The sequence below is a fragment of the Hylaeus volcanicus genome, chromosome 4 (genome assembly GCF_026283585.1).
Source record: "Hylaeus volcanicus isolate JK05 chromosome 4, UHH_iyHylVolc1.0_haploid, whole genome shotgun sequence".
In the NCBI taxonomy this organism is placed as follows: Eukaryota; Metazoa; Arthropoda; class Insecta; order Hymenoptera; family Colletidae; genus Hylaeus; species Hylaeus volcanicus.
Genome location: NC_071979.1, coordinates 26,198,908 through 26,221,087, shown reverse-complemented (window position 1 = coordinate 26,221,087; position 22,180 = coordinate 26,198,908). Strand labels below are relative to the sequence as shown.

Genomic DNA, 22,180 nt, shown 5'->3' with positions numbered 1-22,180 from the left:
ATGATGTCGACAATTAAAAATATTAGGAAGGTTATAAATTTATTTGGAAAGGTGTGCTAGCTTAAGGAGCGACTTAATCTCTAATCGTGTTTTTACATAACATTGTTTATTGCAAAACAAATTTTTTTTTTCATATACCATTTATAGCGAATAAAACTCCAAAGTCAAAAAGTAAAACTATATTAAAGTGGTAATTTATTCTTATTTGTAAATACCGTTTATAAAACATAACCAACGATTCGTATTTTCCTTATAATTTTAAATAAACATTATTATTATAATTTTCAACAAATATTGAAACGTCATCAATTAATTTTCTCTTCATTTCTTAACACGTTTCCTTCGATATTTTCTAATTATTATCTAAAACAAAATTTCAACTTCTGTTGCATCAATAAATGGGTTAAGACAATAACATAAATTTTGTGGACAGGTTTTGTATAACCCCGGGCACACGCCCCTAAATTATACGAGACAAATTGAAAACAAAAACTAAACGAATTTTTTTAATTAATCTAAAAAGAAACAAAACCTTGCGATGATTACTAATCGTTACTGTTTTCTTTAAAAAAACGTCAAACTCTCTTCAGTTCTTATCGAATGAACCAAGAATCTCTCGAATTTTAAAGGAACGTTAAACGTCCACGATAAGATGCTTGAATCGCTTACGCAAACCAACAGGATTTTATTTACATTGTACGTGTAGGCGATGCCCTCTTCGCATCCAAGTTGTTGTGATTTATTTCTTATGCGAGCACACGGGATCGAGGGAACCTTTGAAGACAGCACACGGCGGTTATCACAATTTTATATCGCGGTTATAGTAATTGCGACATAACGATCACTCGGACCCAACGAAGTTATTATAACAGTGACAATCGCTGAAAAACATTCCCCCTTCGCCGCGTCAAAACGCGTAGGATCAACAATTTCTGCTACGAAGAAGAATTAGAAATCTTAAAGATCAATAAATAGCAACAGTGACGTAACGAACAAAAAGCAAACGTAACATGGATAATTTCTGATTTCGTCTACTGCCTGATTTCATTTTTAAATCTTACTTAAAATAAGAAATGTACACTGCGCACCATTAATCGAATGAATATTCTTCCGCAGATTTCGTCGATTAAGACGAAAATAAAAATATTTAAAGGACTTTTAAAAGGACTCTGCAAGGAATTTTAGCAAACAAACCCTGTAATTGTTGGTTACGCCACCGATGAAAACTTGCTTTCCCGACAAAGCGAGGAGGTGTGTTTTCCAACGCGGGATGAATTACCGTTAAATTGTTGCGCGAGCTATACCATCGCGTCGAACCAATCGAAATCAGTCGTGCTGAATGTAACCGCTAATTTAGCAATCGACGTTGATTGTCTCAGCGAAATTGTTCTCGCGTGGCGGGCACGCATCGACCTAATTGTTTTCGGCGTCGGTTCGAGATTTCCGAAAATTTCAAAACTGAAAGAAGAAACAAAACCGTTTCGATTGCGCATTGCACCATTACCCGCGAGTAACGCCATCGAGTGAATTCCTCCTGGCTCTAACCAGGAGGACTCTCTTCGTTTATTTAACCCTTTCAGTGCCGTGAATATAGTGATAACAATAAATTAAACAAGAAGGAAATGCAATGTTTGCGATATTCATGGAAACGGCACAAAATGCTATGATTGATTTGTGATCGATGAAATTTCGAGACTCATCAGGTCTTGTAGAACTTTTAATTTTAGTAGATTCGAAATAGAATGGTTTATGATTTTACAAAGCAATTGAACAGGTTTAATTTTGTCAACATATAAAAGATTTCTTTGAACGAAATATAATTTTAAAATTGAATATTTTGTTGTTTAACTTCTTCAAGGATACTGGCGCATACGTGTGTATTTAATTACCGAGTTGGAAGCTTATTTCGACACGATAATACATAAAATTATGTCGCAATTACGTAAATTAAATAATATTAAAAAAATTATGTGCTATCGTGTCGAAATAATCATTACAAGCGCGAATAAATATTAAACAAAACTTTTCCAATGACATAACACAACAACGAGATTAATCATTACCTTGAACTTTTGTTTACTTCTAACGAAGTAATCATCCCTGAAGAGGTTCAAAAACATACCCATAAAGTCCAGCGTATTTTTAATTATTTTTATCAAGTTCAGATACTTGGGTTCGTTAATTTCCAAATTAATACATCCTTTACATTCAAGTGTTTTTAATAAAAAAAAATTATCCTGTCCCCAGCGATCGCGACTGTTAGGCGATTCGGCACTCAAAGGGTTAACGTCTTTATGGTACCAACGCGCGTTTTAAGTACCGGCGCGCAGTTCCTCCTCGTTCGAGTTTAGACGGGACGAAATGGAGAAACAGAACGGAAAACAGGATGGATGAAAACGAGGATTTAGTTCCCGTGAATTGTACGCTCAGGAAACGGAGAGCATCGCGACCCTAACTTAGATACGTTAACTTATAGTTTATTTTAAGGTTTGTACTGCGATATTTCTCGTGACATCGTGCCAGTACGGTGGACGGCGGCCACCGTCCCGATAAAAAGAACGACCATTCGTAAAGTAACAAGGGAACAGTTGCTTTCATTTACCTATTTCTCGGACAGAGTTAAATTAAGAACGTCTTCGAAGCAAGGAGTTCAACCGCGAGTGGAAGTACCGATATTTCAGCTTAACTATTTACATACAATGCAACATATACATATATGTATATATATATTTTTCTTTGTAACCTTAGTAGAAAAATTAAATTTCCTCCTCTTCTAGCTTCTTTTTTTAAACAACGTCAAATGTTGTACCGGCCCCTACAAACTGACACCGAAATCTTCGTTTAGGCTACGTCGTTATGACAACCTGATTAAAACGCAACAAAATCTGCACAAAAAAATGGTAAATGCAATATCACAACCAATATAAAAAGAAAATAAAAATGTAATATTAAATACTATTTAGGAGAAACACGAACAACAAGAGATACATCAACAAGTCGAAAAACTGTAGAATTTAAGATCCATAGAATTCAATTTTATAATTTTGTTTAAACGAAGGACGTTTGAACAATATTGTCATTTTTTTTGCGTTTGTTGGCAGAAACCAACACGAAGACGTAAACTAAACGAAGATCAGTGCCGATTTACAAAGATCGTCGCAGCATTTCACGATGTTGTTCCGAGATTTGTCCGCTCAAACGGAGACTCCTTCGAAAAGTATAATAACAGTATCGCCTACTATCACATAGTCTTTCCCGCGGTTCGAATTCAAAGACGCCGCTTTCCCCGAGCACCAGGTCCTAGCGGAGGGGTAAACACGAGCCCATAATCGACGGCGACGCTAGAGAACGCATGCAAAAACCGACAACGCAAGTCACTATCCCGCACGACAGAAACAATAGTGATTCTTCGACTAGTTTCCCACAAAGGTGGGCATTCATCAACACGTCGCGGTACTAAGTCTGTGTTTATACATACAATCTGTCAGTAGGTCTCCGATGTTACATACCAGCCCACTGACTACGGGCCTGGTTCGATTCACACCCACAAAACCCACGCACATCTGTGTCCATCGCAGAATTCAGCACCCAGAGGGCTCTCATGACAGATACGTATCGAAATCGGTGCGCCGTTGTGGGAAACTAGCAAAGAGATCAGCGTGTATACGCTGAGTATACACAGAGTGATCCTCTCGCTAAATTCCCACAAAAGCACGCCAATCGGCAGATCGAATGTACAAACACGATTATAGCACTGCTTAAAAAAACAACGTGACTTTGTAGGAAACTATCGATCGAATCACCCTGCAGATAACCCGACGATACTGCCGTGAAACCAACGAATAAATCCAACATCGGCGTTCAAATGAGATTCTTTAACGGCTCGTCAGCTAACGTGCGCCCACGTCAGACTATCGGATAACGCTCCCAGCAACGTTCTAATTCGCTCTAAATGAAAACGGACGACGCAACGCGTGGAACACCGGTTCACGATCCCTAGATCATAGCTCCGATCGGAGACACGCGCGCAATCGCTTGATCGCAAAGTGGATCAACTTGCCCTAACCCTCTAGGACGAGTCGAGGATCGGAGCACCGAGAGTGGACGCCCTATCCCAATCTCGACTGTTGCTGCTGCTGCTGCTGCTGCTGCTGTTGGTCCTGCTGTTGTTGCTGCTGTTGCTGCTGCTGCTGCTGCTGAGAGCTCATTCTCTCCGTGTGTTCTCTCTGCTCTCTCTCCCGTTCGCGCATCTGTTCCATCTTCTTGCGCTCCTGCTCGTTCTTGCTGTGTTGCCGATGATAGATGCTCTTGTGGTTCCGGAGGCTGTTCAGGCTCGAGTAAACCCGCTTGCAGATGTTACAGATCGGTTCCTTGCTGGGCCTGGTGTGCACGTTCTGTATGTGCCGCCTCAACCGCGTTAGGGAGGTCAGGATTTTGTTGCAAGGCTCGCATCGAAACTCATCGGACGCGCCGCTGCCGGCCAACTGACCTGGCGGCAGAACCAGACACAGGGGTTACTTTTGGTTTGTTTGTGCTCGAACTTCAGTTCGGACGCGTAGGTCCGGGCACGCGTTTCACGGCGGAGACGGGGAAACCCGTTCCCCGGCCGCTCTAGAGTCCTCCCTCTAGTCACGTGTATCGCGTGCCCCGTGACACGTGGTCATTTACTTTTTTTTTTTTTTTTTTATTTGCTTTCACTCTCAAACGCCACCATCTACCACCTTTTTATCCGAGAGCCGAGAGAGAGAGAGAGAAACATTCGTGCGCCCTTCTCGATTAGTTTCGCGCACGTTGCACCGTCACCCGACCAAGCCGTGCTCAAACTGTCATTTTATTTATTTTTTATTTTTTTTTTTTGTCTTTTGCGTTACTTCGGAACCACGTGATAATGCTTTGCAGGTGCTACCACAGCATCTTCATCGCACGTCCATTCTAGTTTCCGTTTTACACGTGACACACGGCGCGTGCCTTCCGACGGAACCGCCTTCCGCCCCATTGTCAACCGTCATCCGGTTCCCGAGCGTCCCGGCGTGGATACGTTTTGTTTCGGTCTCTAAAGCTCTCTAAAAACGACTAGAACAACATACAAACGAGACCCAATTCGTGGAACTGGTACGACTATTACGCGCATGATCAACCATAACCGCGATACGATGACAATGGCGACGATTTCGTTTGGCAGCGGAAGGCTCCTTCAGTTCGAAAGGCAGCGTGCCGTATCTTTACTTTTCACGATACGTCGTTGTGCTCTTTTTTGTTTGTTTGTTTTTTTTCGTTTTAGCGCATTACGATAGTAGAGTGCAAGCAATTCCAAGATTCCAGTGAACGATCGTGAGCGATGACGTTAGTGTTTTCAGAGCACCAGAGATGGATCCATGTCGATGCGTATTATTTACAGCAAGACAGAGCAGAGTAGATCTTGTAGGTATACGTGTGTGGAATATAAATATATATAATATATACAAGAGTGTGATTATAATTGGTCTAACGGAATGATGCGATGAAGCGAACAGTCGATTGTTGGTTTTACGTTCCAACGAAACGTTATTGCGACGATTTTTTTCTCGGCAACTACGCGAGAGGCGGGTTGGTGTTTGTCAGTAAAAAACGATAGATTTCCTTTCATCAGAAACGTCTTTTATTTGTTTTCATTCACCTTCTAACGACAATCACGCCTACGTGCTAGTAACGGTTAGGTACGTCGCGACGTAACTACGATTTTCCGTCAGCGGGATCGTTCTAACGGCCCTCCTGGTGGAAGACGCACCAGGTAACATGCTGAATCGCAGGAAACGAGACACCAAGCGGCCCGCGCATGAGAAAGGCGTCGAGACGCGGGAAGGGGAACGGACGGAACGATACGAGGAACCGAGGAACGATACGGAGAAACGAGACGCGTCGGTCCGCCAACCGAACCGAAAATTTGTCAACCCTTCGCACCCCAGCGGCGAGTGTCACTCGCTATCCGATTTCTTCAGGCAGTTTCAACGGCGCCTCAACAAAGCCTTACATGACAAATTTTCATTCTATACTTTCGACTTATTTTATTATGTAGAATCAACTAGAATCTCCCCCTTTTTACTTGTACCACCAGTTATCGAACGCTCTGTATAAATCGAAAGGAAAGATTAAACGTGATCCTAATCGAAAGGGTCCAATAGGAACAGAAATACTCGTTATTGTGACACTTGTCTCGAAAATCCCAGTATGCACCGAACTAATTCATATAACAGATGTCCTACATATCGAATAATCCGATAAACACACGGTGACTGGTGCATTCACTCGTTACAGAGGATTAAAAAACCGTTCTAACAAAACGAAGCGTACGAAATCTGTGTCCTAAAAGAATTGTACCAAACAGTGTTGATTTGACTTCATTTAGACTATTATCGGAGTTCTGTATGGTAGACAACAAATGAATATCGCGAAAAGAACCGATAACGAGTGTATAACGCAATTCGTCGAATATTTCTAACAATATATCGAACATTTCTAACGCGTAGTATGCCCACAGAGAAAGATGCTGGAGTCCAAAGTGTTAAAGGTCGGCGGATAGATGGCTTGCATTCCCATCGAACGATAAATAGCTACGTCCTTGATGAACGTGTGTTAGGATCACCCAGAGGTTGGTTCCGTGACCGACGAAAGCTCTGTCGGCAAGCTTGAAAACCACCCAATGGTCACGTCGACTCTATACAGCAAGCTGCATCGATATCTCGGCAGTACTAACGATCGACGGAGAAAGGAAAATGGTACAAAGTCGACTTTATCGTCGGCGGGGTGAACTACCCTTGGCTAAAACTCGAGGGTAGATGAGGAAGAACACAGTCGTACCGAAGGGGAGAGCTATCGATCTCGTCGCGGATAGACCCTCGTCGACTAGTCCAGATGGCGGAGCATACTCCAAAACCTACAACGTCATCGACTGGCTGAACGGGGTAACGAAACTTAAGTTAACGCGTGTAATTAACCTATACTCTCTTTGGCGTGCGTAACGAGGTAACAGTAAGTCCTCTCCCGTGCTAGGCTCGCGTGGAAAAGGTCGAGTTCGAACGTAACCGAGGGATATGTACAAAAAAGCTCGGAACGTGTCCGGTCTAGTCAACGATATATACAAAAATCGCTTAACGATCGGTTCGAGCGCGCGTCGAAGCGTCTCGTTGCTTTCTCATGCCGGGAATATCGCGCGAGTCTAAACGCGTCCCCCAAAATGTTGACGCTACGTACATCCGCCCCCGCGTGATCCGTGTACGCGGGACAAGACGGAACCTCCGGGGCAATTCGGTCACTAAACCATGGGGGCCGGTCAATACGTGACCTCGCACTGTTCGTCGTGCTCCTTGCGCTCCTTCTTCGCGTGGTACTGGCTCTTGTGGCTGACGAGGCTGTTCCTGGACTTGTAACTCCTGCCGCACTGGTCGCACGAGAGCGACTGCGGCACGTAGAAATGCGTGTCCGCCAGGTGCCTCTGGAGCGACCATGCCCGCGAGAAAGTCTTCTGGCAGAAGCTGCAGTAAGTGGCGCTGTTCGAGCGATTCGAGTGTTTGCCGTGCTCCTGTTCGACGGCCGTTCGCGTGGACTCTCGGAGCTTCGACATCGGTTGCATGTTCTCGTTTTGCGTCAGCCAACGCAGATCGGCGAACGGACCGGTCTCGTTAGCCACCGTTCGCGCTTGGTGATGGTGCCTGTTGGCGTTCTGCTGGCGATTCTGCTGGCTGTTCGCCGTCGAGAGCGGATCCGGCTGCAGATCCATCTGCTCCGTGAGCAGACACGACTCGAGCTCTTCGATCTTCGGCGACAGAGGTTCCGACTTGAGCACGATCTGCATCTGATCGTTAATGTCGTCTAAGAGATCGATAATGGGCAGCTCCTGGTGCTGCTGGTGGCCTTGCTGCACCACCTCGCACTGACTAGTTCCTGTACTTTGGCCCGATTGGCCGGTTTCCCGTTGACCGTCTCCGTTGGTAGCGGACTGCCAACCCCCGTCCTCCTCGGCGACCTCCCGGTCTGCAACCAAAGAGGAGGGGGCTGAGTCCAACCGAGATTCGCGCGGATTAATTACACACGGCGTCGTCTATCGAAGCGTCGAGCGATTTCCACGTCTCTCCGTTTGCCGTCCCGGCTCTCTCGCGTCGAGTGGCTCTCGCGGTCACGGAGAGAGAGAGAGAGAGAGAGAAAGAGGTGAATCGAGTTTGGGGTTGGGGTGGGACAAAAGAAAAGTAGAAATCGAGAGAAACGCGGCCCGCTTTCCGGCTAAACGGGCACGGGATGTTGTTAATCGTCCGAGAGTTAAAAGGAGGCGAGAGAGTCGCGGAGGAGAAAAGGCCCGAGAGAACTTGAAGAAGCCCGGAGAGAAAGCTGTGTATCGGTGGGAACGAGAGGAAACCAAGGGGAGGGGGTCTCGAAAGGTGGAGGATTAGGGGAGCCGGGGATGGTAGGGCGAGCGTACATTCATCGTCTCATAAAAGCCAGTATAACGTCCGCGAGGATGAGATGTCGATACAACGAGAGGAGCGCCAGTAGTAACGGGAATATAAGAGCAAGAGCAACAGCGGGAACATAACGGCGATGCTTCTTCTTTGCGGGATTTTACCCAGCCGGTTACCCTAGCAACCGAACCCCCTACGACCACGACGCTCCTTCCTCCCCCTCCGTTGCCCCCCTCGCGGGATTTTCCGTGGTGCGCCTTGGCTGGGAGGGGGATATATACGTAGGATGCGTATTATTCTTAATAACCCCCGTATGCCGTTGCGCTGTATTATGACTGATGTTGACTCTAAGCGCGGAGAGCCACGGCGATCGATAGCTCGACTACCGCCGCGACTACGAAACCGAGAGAGCCAACGACGACGGGAGGGCCAAAGGGGCTCGCGAAGAGGAGGGCAATGCCAGCGAGAGGACAGGGCCGAGGGGGGCGAGCCGGCGGGGAGAGAAAAATCTAAGTAGCTTCCGGATTGGTTACGCGAGTCTTACCAACTTTTTGAAAGAGTTACGCGAACAGTGGTGGGGACGAGGAAGACCGGGGGGTAGGTACGCGAGGCGCGGAGGACGAGTGGAAGAACTACCCTCCCTTAGGTCCTCCCAGGCCCTCTTTCCCTCCGATATGCGGTTGCGCGTTTCGCGAAATCGCTGCGATTACAGAATACGCCGAGTAAATTTAATGTAAGGACGCTTCGCGATTTTTACGCTGGAGCTTTGTCGCTTTACCTTTGTGGCGACGGATCGAGTAATTAAGGTATTGTGATCGAACGTTGAGTCTAGGCGAGGGAAGTTTATTTATTACGCTGGTTGCGTTTCTTAGGAAGCGAATCTCGGACGAAACGGGGCGTAATTCTGACGTTACTTTAACCCTTTACCAGCTCCGTTTACCAGTAATGGCAACTTTTGGAGGGGGTTCGATTACATATAGTAATAATTATTAATCCCCGTAAGTGAACTACATTAAACGATCACTAATGTTCGTATCAATAATCTTTTCTAGCAGATTAGCAGATTACTGTAAGCAAGTTTAAGATATGGATACTTTGAAATGTTTACTTCGTAGCCGTACTGAAATTCCTTATTTTAGTTAGTTTAAAAAAAATATTCATACAACTCTTACTGTTTTGTTATTCTCATATATAATCAAAATGGCCCTGTACATGGTGTATACAAGGACCATTTGACGGATTGAGTGTAATTTGACCTCTGAAGAAGCTAGTCATAGTATTTTTATCTAAAAGATACGACTTATCCAAGGGAAACTTCAATTAGTATCGATTATTTTGGAAGACATGACAATCCCAGGGAACTGCTGACGGATGTGCATGATGTCGATCATCATTTGAAATAGACCACGTAAATAATGGCGAAACGTCGATTGAAAAGGACATATCAAAATCAAAACCTAAATCGTTATCCATGTGTTCCAAATGTGGAAATCCTGATCAAATTTCGTTGTGACAATCAAAACATCGCAGAACCGTCAATGATTAAAGAGGGGTTTTAAAATTGTTACAGGGGTATAGACGGAGACACGTATGAAAAATAATTCAAAGATAAATTTAAGGAACTGTCATCTTCTTAAAAGAAAAATCGAGCATTTCAATTTTTTAATATCTTGCTTATCGTAGTATTTATAGCGCCTATTTATAAGAAATATTCAGAGGAAATGTCCTCATTGTTACACCTGACACCTCACCTTCCCAATATCAGGTAAATACAAAAATAATTTCGTCTTCCGTATCGTTCGAGTCTACTACTCCGCGTTGCAATAAATTCCTACGTAAAAAAACACTATATTACACATAATTAAGCGCGGATTCCGTTCTACATTTCGATAACAAATATCGCGTGTTTATTCGTTAATGCACGCCTCGATTCCGAGTAGAGTTGTGACATCTCGGAGCTACCAGCTAAGAAACGAAATTACTTATGCACGAACCTAATACACGCACGCGCGACGACCTTCGATTCTACAATTTGTATTTTCTCTTTGTATATTCCGAGGACACAAGTAAAATGAGACTGGCGTGCGAGCCGTTTTGTTAAGTATTAAAAGAAAAAGTAGAAAAAAAAATAAAAGAAAAAACGAAGAAGATCGAGTCGTGCAAATGATGTAGAACAAAAGTGTAAACGCATCTCTCTCTCTCTCTCTCGCTCTCGCTCTCTCTCTCTCTGGATCTCCAGCCCCTCCCTGATCGCCATCCTAGCTTCCCCTTCCCCTCCCTCTCTTCCTCCCTCCCGCCCCTCGCACGCAGTCGGTGTTCTCCGTCTGACACCCGCGCTCGCTGTTGCGCAGATTTCGAGGTCACCTCAAGTTCATCATCGATAATAGCGCAAGCAAGGCGAAAACAAGCAGCTAGACCTGGGCGTCCCCGATAAGTACACATACTACAGATAAAAAATTCCGTCGGATTTGGTTCAGAACGAACTTTCGTTTGGCCTTGGCAGGCGCCGCGTTCGCACCCGCACCTTCCTCTCCCCTCCCCGCCCTTCCCTGTCCACCGCCCTACCCCACCGACGCCGCGACATACAAAAGTAAATTGCCAGCCACTCGGATCGTCGGCTACCGAAACGCAGTCGCGGATCTAGACTTATCGGGACCTCAAGCTAATTGCGCCTAACCCTGTCAAACGATTGAAAACGAATATAACGTTACACGGATGTACGCCATATTGTCATAGCGATTTCGTTGGCGCCATTCGATCGCAAACGTTGCAATTAAGAGTTAGACGAAACGAAGCATAGCGTTTCTTCCAAGTAGGAGGATTGAATATAAAAAGTTTGTCATTAAAGATCAATCGTGGATTTAGTTGTTTTCATGAAAATGGTATATTTTAACGTGCTCTTATTTAAAAGTATAGTCTTCGATGTATGTACGGCGAAAGGAGTCCATTTTGTTCGAGTAGATGACAGGTCGTTCGTTATCAAATTCGATCGATCGATCAAACACACCTGTATCATTAACACTGACAATGAGTTTCCAAATGATGTTAGGAAATAATTAGAAGCTTATCTATCTGAACGGTACGGTATGTCTGTATTTCAACTTAGTAATTAAGTAATGAAACGAATAAATAAGGATGCCTCTTGGATGGGGGGGGGCTGAGGCTTCGTTAGTTCGACGGTAGATCCGGCCCTGCCGAAACGAAACGAACCAACGAGCGAGAAGATGAGTAAGTATCGAGTAAATAGACGTATGCGCAAGGAGAAGACTCGCTGTCGTCGTGTAAGCAGGGGGCAAGAGGAGCGTTCCCTCCGGACGCATACACATACATACGTACGCGTCATTGGATTCGCAACGACGACAGATGGCAGCATGAATTCCGCGTTTCGCAAACAGGCCATTAGCAAACTGGTTGCGTAACTCCGAAATTTCTTTACCTCGACTAGTTTCACGAGGTCCCGATATAAAACGCGTTTCAGCCCCCCTCCCCGTGGGCTCCTCTTCGCTGCGACGTCGATCCTCCGCGGGAAGAGGTTTATCAATCATGCGAGTCGTGGGTTCGAGGAAAACCGGGGATGAAAATCGATGGGGAACAGGCGGGCTGATTATCGCGTCTCGATCGATCGCGGATGCGAAACTGGACCGCGAAAGAGTAGAGTAGAATATGGTAAGGTAAACTAGAGTCGTGTGGGTTAATTTAAAGCAGAGTAGAGTGGGGTAGATTAGAGTAAAGAAGAATAGAGTGTGGAGTAGGGTAGGGTAAAGTAGAGTAGAATAGAATAATATAGTTTAGGTTTGATAAAATAGCGAAAGGATTCTAGGAAAAAAATATGCATTAAAAAAAATAATGCAATTATCGATTGCACATGCACCATTGCACTCATAACAGAAACGTAGTCTTCCTTGAACCATTCATGTTCTCCCTCTGACTTTTTCCTCTAGATTTCCACCCCCCCCCCCCTACATAAATTCTCTCCAATAAAAAATTATTTTCCGAAAACACCGTAACATTGCTCTCAAAGAATTCTAATCCGCTATTACCAAAAAGTGCGAGGACTACCCGGCGAACGCAACAGAATTCACGGAGCGCGAACGGTTAAAAATAAATCCATCGAATCGAACAAACGTCGCGAATAAATCGCTGCGGTCGCTCGTCATCTATTATTACGGATAAAATTTTGCCCATCTCCGCTCGCGGCCTCCCCGTTGTTTATTGAGCGTGCCCAAGAGAGAGAAGTTTCACATAGAGCGGCAACACTCGGGAGAAAGATGCGTTTATCGCAGTCTAATTTTAAATCTATTCATTCCGGCCCCCTTTCACTCCGCGCGCGCTTAGTCTATGCCCGCGCTTCGCGGCCGGGTTTCGATGTCGTTATCGCAAAGAGAGGAGAAATTCTTTTCGCCCGGAGCCTAGATATTCTTAGCTCGGTTTCCCGAAAACTCCCGAGCCGCCGAAAATTGTTTTTAAAAACCGATACGGAGAGAGAGAGAGAGAGAGAGGCCGAATGGCCGCCCGCGACCGCGACGATTCTCTTTTCGCTTCTTCTACAACCCCCCACCCCTTCTTTCCCCTCTTTCTGTGTGTTCCCCCTTCAAACTCCAGCCCCCTCCCCCGTGTCGTTGGTTTTCAGCTCTTTTTTCCGCGAACGGCTGCATCCGCGGTAGTAACCTGTTGTAAAACCCGGCTGCATAAAAATAGCGGGTGCCGTGGCTCCTCCCGGAGTCGTCGAGCACTTTATCCTCTTTCTCGCTGTCTCTTTGTATCGGAGGGATGCGTTGCAGCGCATCGAGCAAATATTTATTTCACGGGACGTTCCCAGTGCTGGACGCACGAGCACCAACGCACGTGATGCTTGGATGTTACGTCCGCGTCGCTGCCTTTGCTCGGGAATGGGCAAAGATTTCATCCAGGTACCGAATTTCGTGTGACGAATAAACGAGATCAAATAAAATAGGCAGTTTATGGTACGAATGCGTATTGTTTCGATGAATTATTCTTTAGGTTCCTATGGCCAATAATATTTATTTGGAACAGTTACTAAGCTGGACCAAGAAGACCGTGTTGGTATTTTATACTTTTAGATAAGAGAAGACGAGAAGACGCGAAAAAAGAAGCGAAAGATGTTGTCTTTACTCTATAGGATGGTGTAATGTAAAAGAAAATTAATTTATTATAGTAACAAATGTATATTCAATTATAGATCGATCAATGAATTACTTTTCGTTAGGTTGAATTGAATCACTGTTATATTAATAAAATACTTTATAACATGTACAAGAAAATAAAAGTGAAATCTATAACGAATGCGTTCTTGGAACAGAGAAGGTAATCAAAGAAAATCGAATCGGTCGCGCAATTATTTTAAATTCAAATGTCGGATGCGCGCGCGAGCGCGCGCTCACGCGAAATTGACTGTTTCAAGGAGAAAAATAACAGTCGGAGTGCAAAAGGTTAACTTAATCGATCGTATAATTCCCATTGTTTGGCGTCGGTTCCTCTCGGCGATCTATAAAACCGCGTATCCAGGAGCAATAAAAAAACTTTGCGAATCGATAGAGGCCCGGTCGCGCTCGAACTCGATGTTTTCTCGCAGCTACGTTTCGATAAACGCGGAAAAGTCGTTTCGATTCGGAAGTGGAGCGAATAGAAACGTTGGAGCAAAGAGCAATAATCACGGGCAAATCGGAGATCGACATAATTCGAACAACGAATAGGAGATGAACAATTTTTCAACGCGTTACTTTTGTAATTTGCGTCACGGTACAAAATTATATTCCGCGTTAGATAAGTGATAATTATTAAAATGGAATCTAAATTGCAAAATAAACATACGTTTGACCGTTTAACGAATAAAAATTCGCCGAAATGTTCGTTGAACGGAATAACTATCGCAAATAGATCGGTACGCGATGCTTTTATTCGTCGTTTATAATTAGAATAAAATTCGGTTCATCTCTGCCAAATCCTTTCACCGAAATTTTTCGACGGCGCAAACGAATCCGCCTAGAAACGCGCAGACTGTTAGCATATGCTCGCAGCCGGCTGTCGGAATAAAAAGATGTTAACGGAGCCGAGTAGAAGTGGCGAACGAACAAAGAAGCTCCGTGCGTTTAAGTCTGATCGCGCGACAAGTGGTCGTACGTTGTACTTTCTATCTGGCACGATTGTTTTTTACGTAACCACAGCCATTACGAATTAAAGACGATTAAAGAACGGCGAGGAGGGCGAGAGAAACACGATTCACCGACGCGAATATAAAATTTCACTTTATCAGGGACCGGCACGATAACGCGCTTTCTAAATTTGATCTACGTAACTTTTAGACCTTGCTCTTTTCTTTCGATACTCGATAAGGATCGACGCGCTACTACCACTACCACTATCGTCGGCCATATAATCGTGTGATCCTCGAAACGTACGACTCCGAGGTACCCTATCGCGCCAAAGTCTGGGTTTGCCTAACTTTCTTGCGCGTTTAATTGGATCGCAATTTCTACAAGGTCGCGACGAGAAGCGTCGTAATTTTTATCACATTTTCGCTTTAAAAAGCGATCCACTTTAACGTTTTCGATATTTCGATTTTTCCTTGTATTTCTTTGTAGTCTAGGGTCTTGAGAAGAACATTCTTGTGAAAATAACCAGCTCCGAAATTGATGATTTTAGGTGGCAAAGACGAATAAAAAGCTGTAGAGATTCTATTTTATCTGAATTCCCTCAAAATTATATTCTTCGAGATGGTTCGTATGATATTGCAATTAAATCGTCTTCAAATTTGATGTAACTAGAAAATGTGATTTTAAAATTTTATAGAATTGATGCTTAACAAATTCACTCGATACTTTGTAATAGTCATATTTGTACCACGAGTTTTGTATGTTATAATGAGCGTTTAAAAAATATTCATACGAAATTTAGTTCATAGAAAACGATTCAGTATCAATTATATTGAAAGAGTCTTTATAAGATAAAGTAATCAGTATTGTTCATATACTGAAGGTGATAGTTTCGTTCTATGTTATCGCCAAACTTGTCCAAATATTGGAATTTGTACTTTTTACAAGGTCTCAAAGTTTAACTTTGGACATACATGAGTTTAATGATACGTCATAAAAAAGAAACAGAGTTGATCCATTTAGCATTTTAACATTTTATGGAAAAAAACATTTGCCTAAAGAGTGAACTACCATAGACAAAATAACTTCGATATTTTAATTTTTTGATTGACTTAAAAACAGATTACTTTTTATATAAGCGTTCCATTTTCCAAATTTTAAAAATGTTAGTTTCGTGGTGGTTCGCTCGATAGATAAACTAATCTAGATTAATAATCCTCGCCATTTCTCTTCGTCAAATAAACGGTTTATCTGGAGTCATAAACACCATCAAGGTCGATTTTTTTCTTATCGGGCTTTGAATTACGAGAAACAACAACAAAAACTTGTTTGCGAAAATTAACGTGTATCTCATTCCACTACATTATTAAAGGTACCATGTTCGGTAATGTACATTCCGATTTACTTATTCGTTAAAAAAAAAAAAAAATATAGAAAAAACTTGATTTTCAGTCCAAGGTATTGACTATTTCAATTTTTTAACAGTCTTAAAGTAGCGAAACAATTGTTCTTGTGAAACAAGTAAAATTCCTTGATTCTTAAAACTTTCCCTTCAAAACAATTAATTCCATAGAGAAACTAATTTAGATTAATAATAATCGTCATTTCTCTGTGTCAGATTAATAGTTTATCTGGAGTCACGTATTCAATCGAGGCCAATTTTTTGCTCGGTATGTTTTGAATTAACAAAAATAACAACATTGTTTTAAAAGATCCATTCCAATACACTTTACGTATGTGTCTATTCATTTCTATTATGATTCAACTATTTCATTACAGAAACACGAACGATGAATAATTTTTAAATTCTTGATAAAAATGCAAGACTTCCCCTTTAACTGTTTACCTAAATAGCTGCTAAAGCTAATTATTTTCCTCGAAAAGTTACTATATCACGTCCGGTAGAATAAAATTGTAGTAAATCACATTTTAGGTGACATAAGTTCATTAAAGGCTAAATCGATTATTATTTGAATAATTACGTAAATAAGGAATCATTTGTATTAAACAATGTATACTTAGACAAAGAAATTATTGGAGTAATTATTGAAACAGGAAATCATCCATTACTTGTAAGGTGAAGGGATAGAAATTCAGTTACTCCGAACAGTAGAAATAGACCGTCCTGGCCAGACACGCTAGAAATCGGACTTTCTCTACTCGTACGACGTCCTATGCCTACCAGGCTCGAGTGAAGTAGTGTTTCTCAGGGAAGAAGGTAAACTTGTGCACTAAACATTTCAACATACTTTAATTTTAAATGAAATTCAATCTCCTTCTCCTCACTCTATAGCTATAATTAATTATATTGCGTTATGTACACGTAGACTTAGATTGAACTTACATTGTACTATATTGTACTTCACATCTAGAACTAACTTTGTTTGAATAGTTGGAATATGATCAGATTATATACAATATATTTAATTTAATATAAATGTATGCAATCTTAAATTATAGAATTTGAGGTACTGGACATTATACGAACAAAGTCGTACAAGTCTATATAAGAATGACTTTGGGATTAAGAATTTATTTAATTCTGGAAATCTGTTCATCGATCCATTGTCAACGTTTATGAACAAAAATAGATATGACTGCAATAAAATCCGTCGAGCCGAAGCTGGTCCAGGTGCACGCGTACTCGACATATTTTCAAACTTATTTTTCTCGAAAATGAAGCGTCGTATGAATAAATTTTATTTTACATTTTCGATTCAATTTTTTACGTAAAATCACCACCTACTCGCCCGTACCACCCGTTACGGGACATCCTGTATACATATATCACATTTCATCGAGGCAAGTATTTGGAGTTCTCGTTAACTCCAGTCTCGAGCAATTGTAACGAGTTTTACTTTTCGGTCCTTTCTATCTGGTGAAGTCTATCGCTATCGAAAACACCAGGGGACGAACCCCACCAGATTGTCTTCACAGAGACAACAGAAGACAGGAATAGATGCTTGTTTGGTCGATCCGTGCAAAACAATGTCAGTTTCTCGCCGGAACGAAAATTTTCGTCGATCTCAACATTTCACCTCAGGATGCTTTCTATCTCTAATCGGTCATTTGCTTCGACGTGCCAACGACAAACCCAGTCACTTCGTATTTCCCAGCTTTTTTTCTCGACAAAGTTCCCCGTCCCCCCATCCGTGCTTATCTGCGCCGCGGATATACCCCGCGACAGGCATATTTTTCGGTTCCTCCGCGGCGGATTGCAACGCCCTGATTTTTGGCAACGTTTCAAGCGTCGAACGCGAGATAGTTGCAGGGTCGTCGGTCTCCAAGAAACTTTCCACCTACTCTCGGTTCGTTAACGACAATAAAGTCCGAATGAAACGCGTGCTATTCCTGCTTCGATTTTCCACGACCTTCTCCTCGGTGAATTGGATGCTCCACTCGAAACTGTGACCCAAGAAAGTCCTCCTTTTCTTGACACTCCAAGTCAATATTCTCAAATAGTCCATTTCCCATTTTCGTATCAATTAAAATTTACCCAGGTTTGATGTCCGATAATGTTCAACTGCCTCAAGGAAAAATTAAAAAAAAAAAAAAAAAAAAAAATGGAGAACTGAATATTCCATGGTGACTCACTCGAAAGATAAACTAATCTAGATTCACGATCTTCGTTTCTATCAGATTAGCGATTTATCTGTGATCATGCACACTATCGGGGCCGATGTTTCTCTTATCGTGTTTTGCATTACGAAAAACAACAACATTGTTCCGTAAAAATAATTTATACCCCATTAAACTACATCGCAAAAGTCAGCAATGTCGTTCTACAATTCAAATACGTTCAATTTATTCCCGAAGAGGAAACAAAGTAAGGTCGAGGCACGGAATAAATAATATGCGTTGCATTCGTAAAAACAATTCTTCCCAACTAAATCGAAGTTGTTCGTGTAACGAAAAAAAAATAAAGGAAACCCGAAAGCAACGGATCTAACAACAACAAAAATAAAGATCTCGCGTTTAATTATAAATTCCAATTTTTCTTCAACAGTTAAAGAAAATAACGTTCACTTTCCCCGATTCACTTTCGCTATTTCCCCGATTATATTCAATATTTCTCCTATTCAAACCCAAATAAATACGCCTCTGAATATTTCTCCTACAATCGTTGAAAGGTCGGTAATTAAATGAATTTTTGTAAATTATTTCTAGTTCGTTATTCGAGATTTCAGTTGAGATAAGAGTTGTTTCGCCCATCTGCGAGACGCCGGGAGAAAATACGTCGGCCGGGTCGAACGACTCGCGAACGACGAGCAGGGTATAATTTAATGTGTCTAATGATTCGCAGTACGCGGCGGGAACGTGAGTGGCGTACCAAGGTCGTCGTATTTTTAGTTAGGCCAATGTTTAGTTGGCCACGTTCGGCGGAGATAGACGGACCTTGAAATTCGCGGATAACATCTGCGGTCTTATCGACGGCCCCTGATAACTTTTTCAGTACTAACCTAGTATAAGCCAGCCGTTCAAATATTAATCGAGAAAACGGCCGAGGGGCCACACCTGAATTTACTTAACGACGCCGCTGCTGTCAGGACGCGTTTATATTAAAGACCTTCTCTTTTCGCCAAGGATCGCGGACGAAAACAATGTTTCACCTTCCAGCGAGGACATTACGGGCGGAAATTCGTTTTGTAACTGAATTCACGTGGAAAAGCTTCCTCTTTGACACTTTAGGACTGCTGTCGTATTCCCTATATTTATAAAATAACTAATTGCAGCTATTAACGTTTTACGTTCTGAGTATTTTTTTGTAAGTCTGTCGGTGGTCAACAAAGATTTTAATAAGAAGAATTCATATGTAAAGTTGTGCATATATAAAATTATATGAAATATATGTATAAAGTCTATATATTCATGTATAAATTCATATATAGAGTTTATTAATATCCGTACGTTTTAAGTAAAAAAATCTGCTTACAAAGGTGGCATCATTTCTTTTTTTTTTAATCAATTTTGTGTCGCTAGTTTGGATTTAGTATACAGATGTATTTGTTGGGCTACGTTGTTTAGTAACAACCCTGCAACTCTGCACCACAATTGAACACTAAGAATAAATTTTATTACGAAAATGAATAACAGAAAACCCGCAAATTGCATTTTGACTGGGTCCGCCCTATAATTCAACACGTTATCGCGGAATCGGGCTGGTCGAGCCGCTGTTAAAAATTCAACGAATCCTCCGAAGGAACGTAACGAATGCGTGAAATATGTATGCTGGTAATATCGTGGAAAATACTCGACAGCGGGACGCGATCCCGTCTCTATGGAGAAAAACGAAAGAATACTACAATAAGTCTATTTCAATATTTCTCTGCGTGGAAACGCGAGAGCACCTCGTATTCCCTCTCTGCGAGAACCAAACGTTAAAACCTGGTACCGTCATTAACCGTATTTACTGTTAATCCCGCATAGGGGGAGAGAGAAAGAGAGGCGGGGGGAGAGCAGACACGCCAGTGGCGCAACAAGAGATTTCAAACATTATTTATGAGTGAAAATAATTACCTTTCTATATCGCCAAATTGAACCGGTATATTCCGATCTTTATGAATGTCAGTAATGCAGACGAGTCCATTTCTGTACCTTGGAGATAATTTTCAAAATTCGATATTATAAGTAGCAATGAAAAATAGAATGTCAGCTGAGCGACGTGATGTTGGGTGAGTTCTGAAATTTGGGCTTACGGTTTGTCTCTGAAATATAGATTTGTTTTTTCTTCTCGAGAATATACTCGAATTGGATATTATATATAGAAACGAAAAATATTACAGGATGTCAGTCAAGTGACATAATATTCCCTAAGTTCAAAAATTTGATCTCAACGTTTGCCTCTGAGGTAGAGATCTGCTCTCCCTCCTTCAATGGAGGGGGGGGAAGACGATCTTCATCGATTGCTCCTCCCCCATTCCACCTAACCTGATCGCGCTACTGGCAGACATTGCGCGAACCAAAAATCGCCAATAAGTCGAGATATGACACCGTAACAATGTCGTTGCCATGTGGTATCCGCGTCAGGGTCAAATGTCGCATAAAGGAGCGTGACAAACTTGGGCCTGACCTATCACATCCTCTTTCGCAATTGAAAACGAGCATGCTGCAAAGTGATGTCTCGCAACGAAACGTTTTCGCGATTATAAATACGTACAATCACGGTGTACACTGCAAGCTTTTTAGATTAGTAGATAACGTCAACGTCTGTAAAGTACATACAATTAAAAGAACCGTATACATATGTTAAGAACATCTGCCATACGTATACATATATAATAATATACACGGCGTGTCAAAAAAGTATTTCTACGGCCAGATTTTTTTTTTTTTTTTTTTTTTTTTTTTTTTTTTTTTTTTTTTTTTTTAATGATAACTGTAGAAAAGTAGCACATTGGCATAACGTACATAATTCAAGAATTCGCTGTATTAGAAAACGATGACTTGGAAACGTTGTATCGACTGAATAAAAAAAAAAATATGAAAATATTCCACTACGTATGAAATGATACGAATATTAACATTTCTAAGTACAAACGATAGAACATCCAGCACATAACAGTATAACAGTACAGACATGTTCTATTGCCACATCTTTCCTAAATATGCAAATACTCTCTCCAGACCGTAGAAACCTTCATTATCTTTTCCATACGATTTTCGACCAGTAAATTACCAACGTTTCCAGGTCAATCTATTATCTTCTTACATTAAAAAGCTGTAAAAGACGTCCATTATATAACACCCCACTTCTTTACAGTTATCCCCCAAAAAGTGAGCGTACGAATACTATCTTGACTCACCGTATATGCATGCGTATTCGGTAAACAGAAATCTGGTGAAGCAATGTCATAACGCTGTCGTATCGGCGATATCGCGGGCAGCGGCGTGAATTTCGTTACCAAACGTTAATGGGACGACAACAATGATACAAAAATACTTCAACGACGAGAATTGGACAATACGAGCACGGCACGTATATAATTACGTTGTATCCGTATGGTACAGCGAACGAGCAAACGTCGATCGTACGCCTCGACGCGATCTCGCGAAAAAAAAAAAGGAACTCGAAGAAACGTTAAACCTTTAATAAATCGGCGACAACCTCTGCGAACATCTTGGAGACTATTACAGGTGTACACAAAGAGAACAGTCTGTCGCTGCATCCGTTACTCGTCAACTTCTTCTGTCCCTTTACTTTCATTCTTTTCAGGTTTTTGGGACGGGGGGAGAATTCTCGTTTTCCTTAGTCGTGGTAGAGATTAACAGCGGATATTTTGTACAGTGATGCCAAACTGATGGTTTCATCGATTGTATTCTTTTAAATTTTTGGTGCCAATTAGAATGATCGCAGCGAATTCGACGACCCGATCGAGCGAATGTATCTGCTGTTTCTCGACGCCGGTGGCGCAAACAGATATTTAGAATAGAAAGGAGGGAGTTGACATTTGAAACGCTCTCAATTTTTATATTTTTTGATTGAAAAATACCGATTAATATCGAACACTGAATATCGAAAAAATTTTTATTTTACCATAGAGGATAATCTGCCCCCCCGTTCGGTTGCGTCGCTGCTCGGTTCTAACAATAACGCGATTGTAATTCGAGCGCCAGGTACAAAACTGTGGCGCGAGG

The 22,180-nt window shown here is 42.1% G+C and overlaps 1 protein-coding gene across 10 annotated transcripts in view; it reads right to left on the bottom strand.

Annotated features, from left to right (window-relative positions):
- LOC128875673 (broad-complex core protein) overlaps window positions 1–22,180 on the bottom strand; it is a 96,974-nt gene that overhangs the window by 32,606 nt on the left and 42,188 nt on the right. For 6 of the 10 annotated variants that reach the window (XM_054121469.1, XM_054121470.1, XM_054121472.1 and 3 more), the window contains exon 6: window positions 4,346–8,010. The exons of 2 other annotated variants lie outside the window; for them this stretch is intronic. In XM_054121469.1, coding sequence (XP_053977444.1) covers window positions 7,310–8,010 — 701 coding nt within the window. In that variant the 3' untranslated portion in view covers window positions 4,346–7,309. Of the gene's footprint in view, window positions 1–1,468; window positions 8,011–22,180 lie in introns of those variants that run through there. 2 more of the 10 variants (XM_054121475.1, XM_054121474.1) reach the window with 1 other exon arrangement.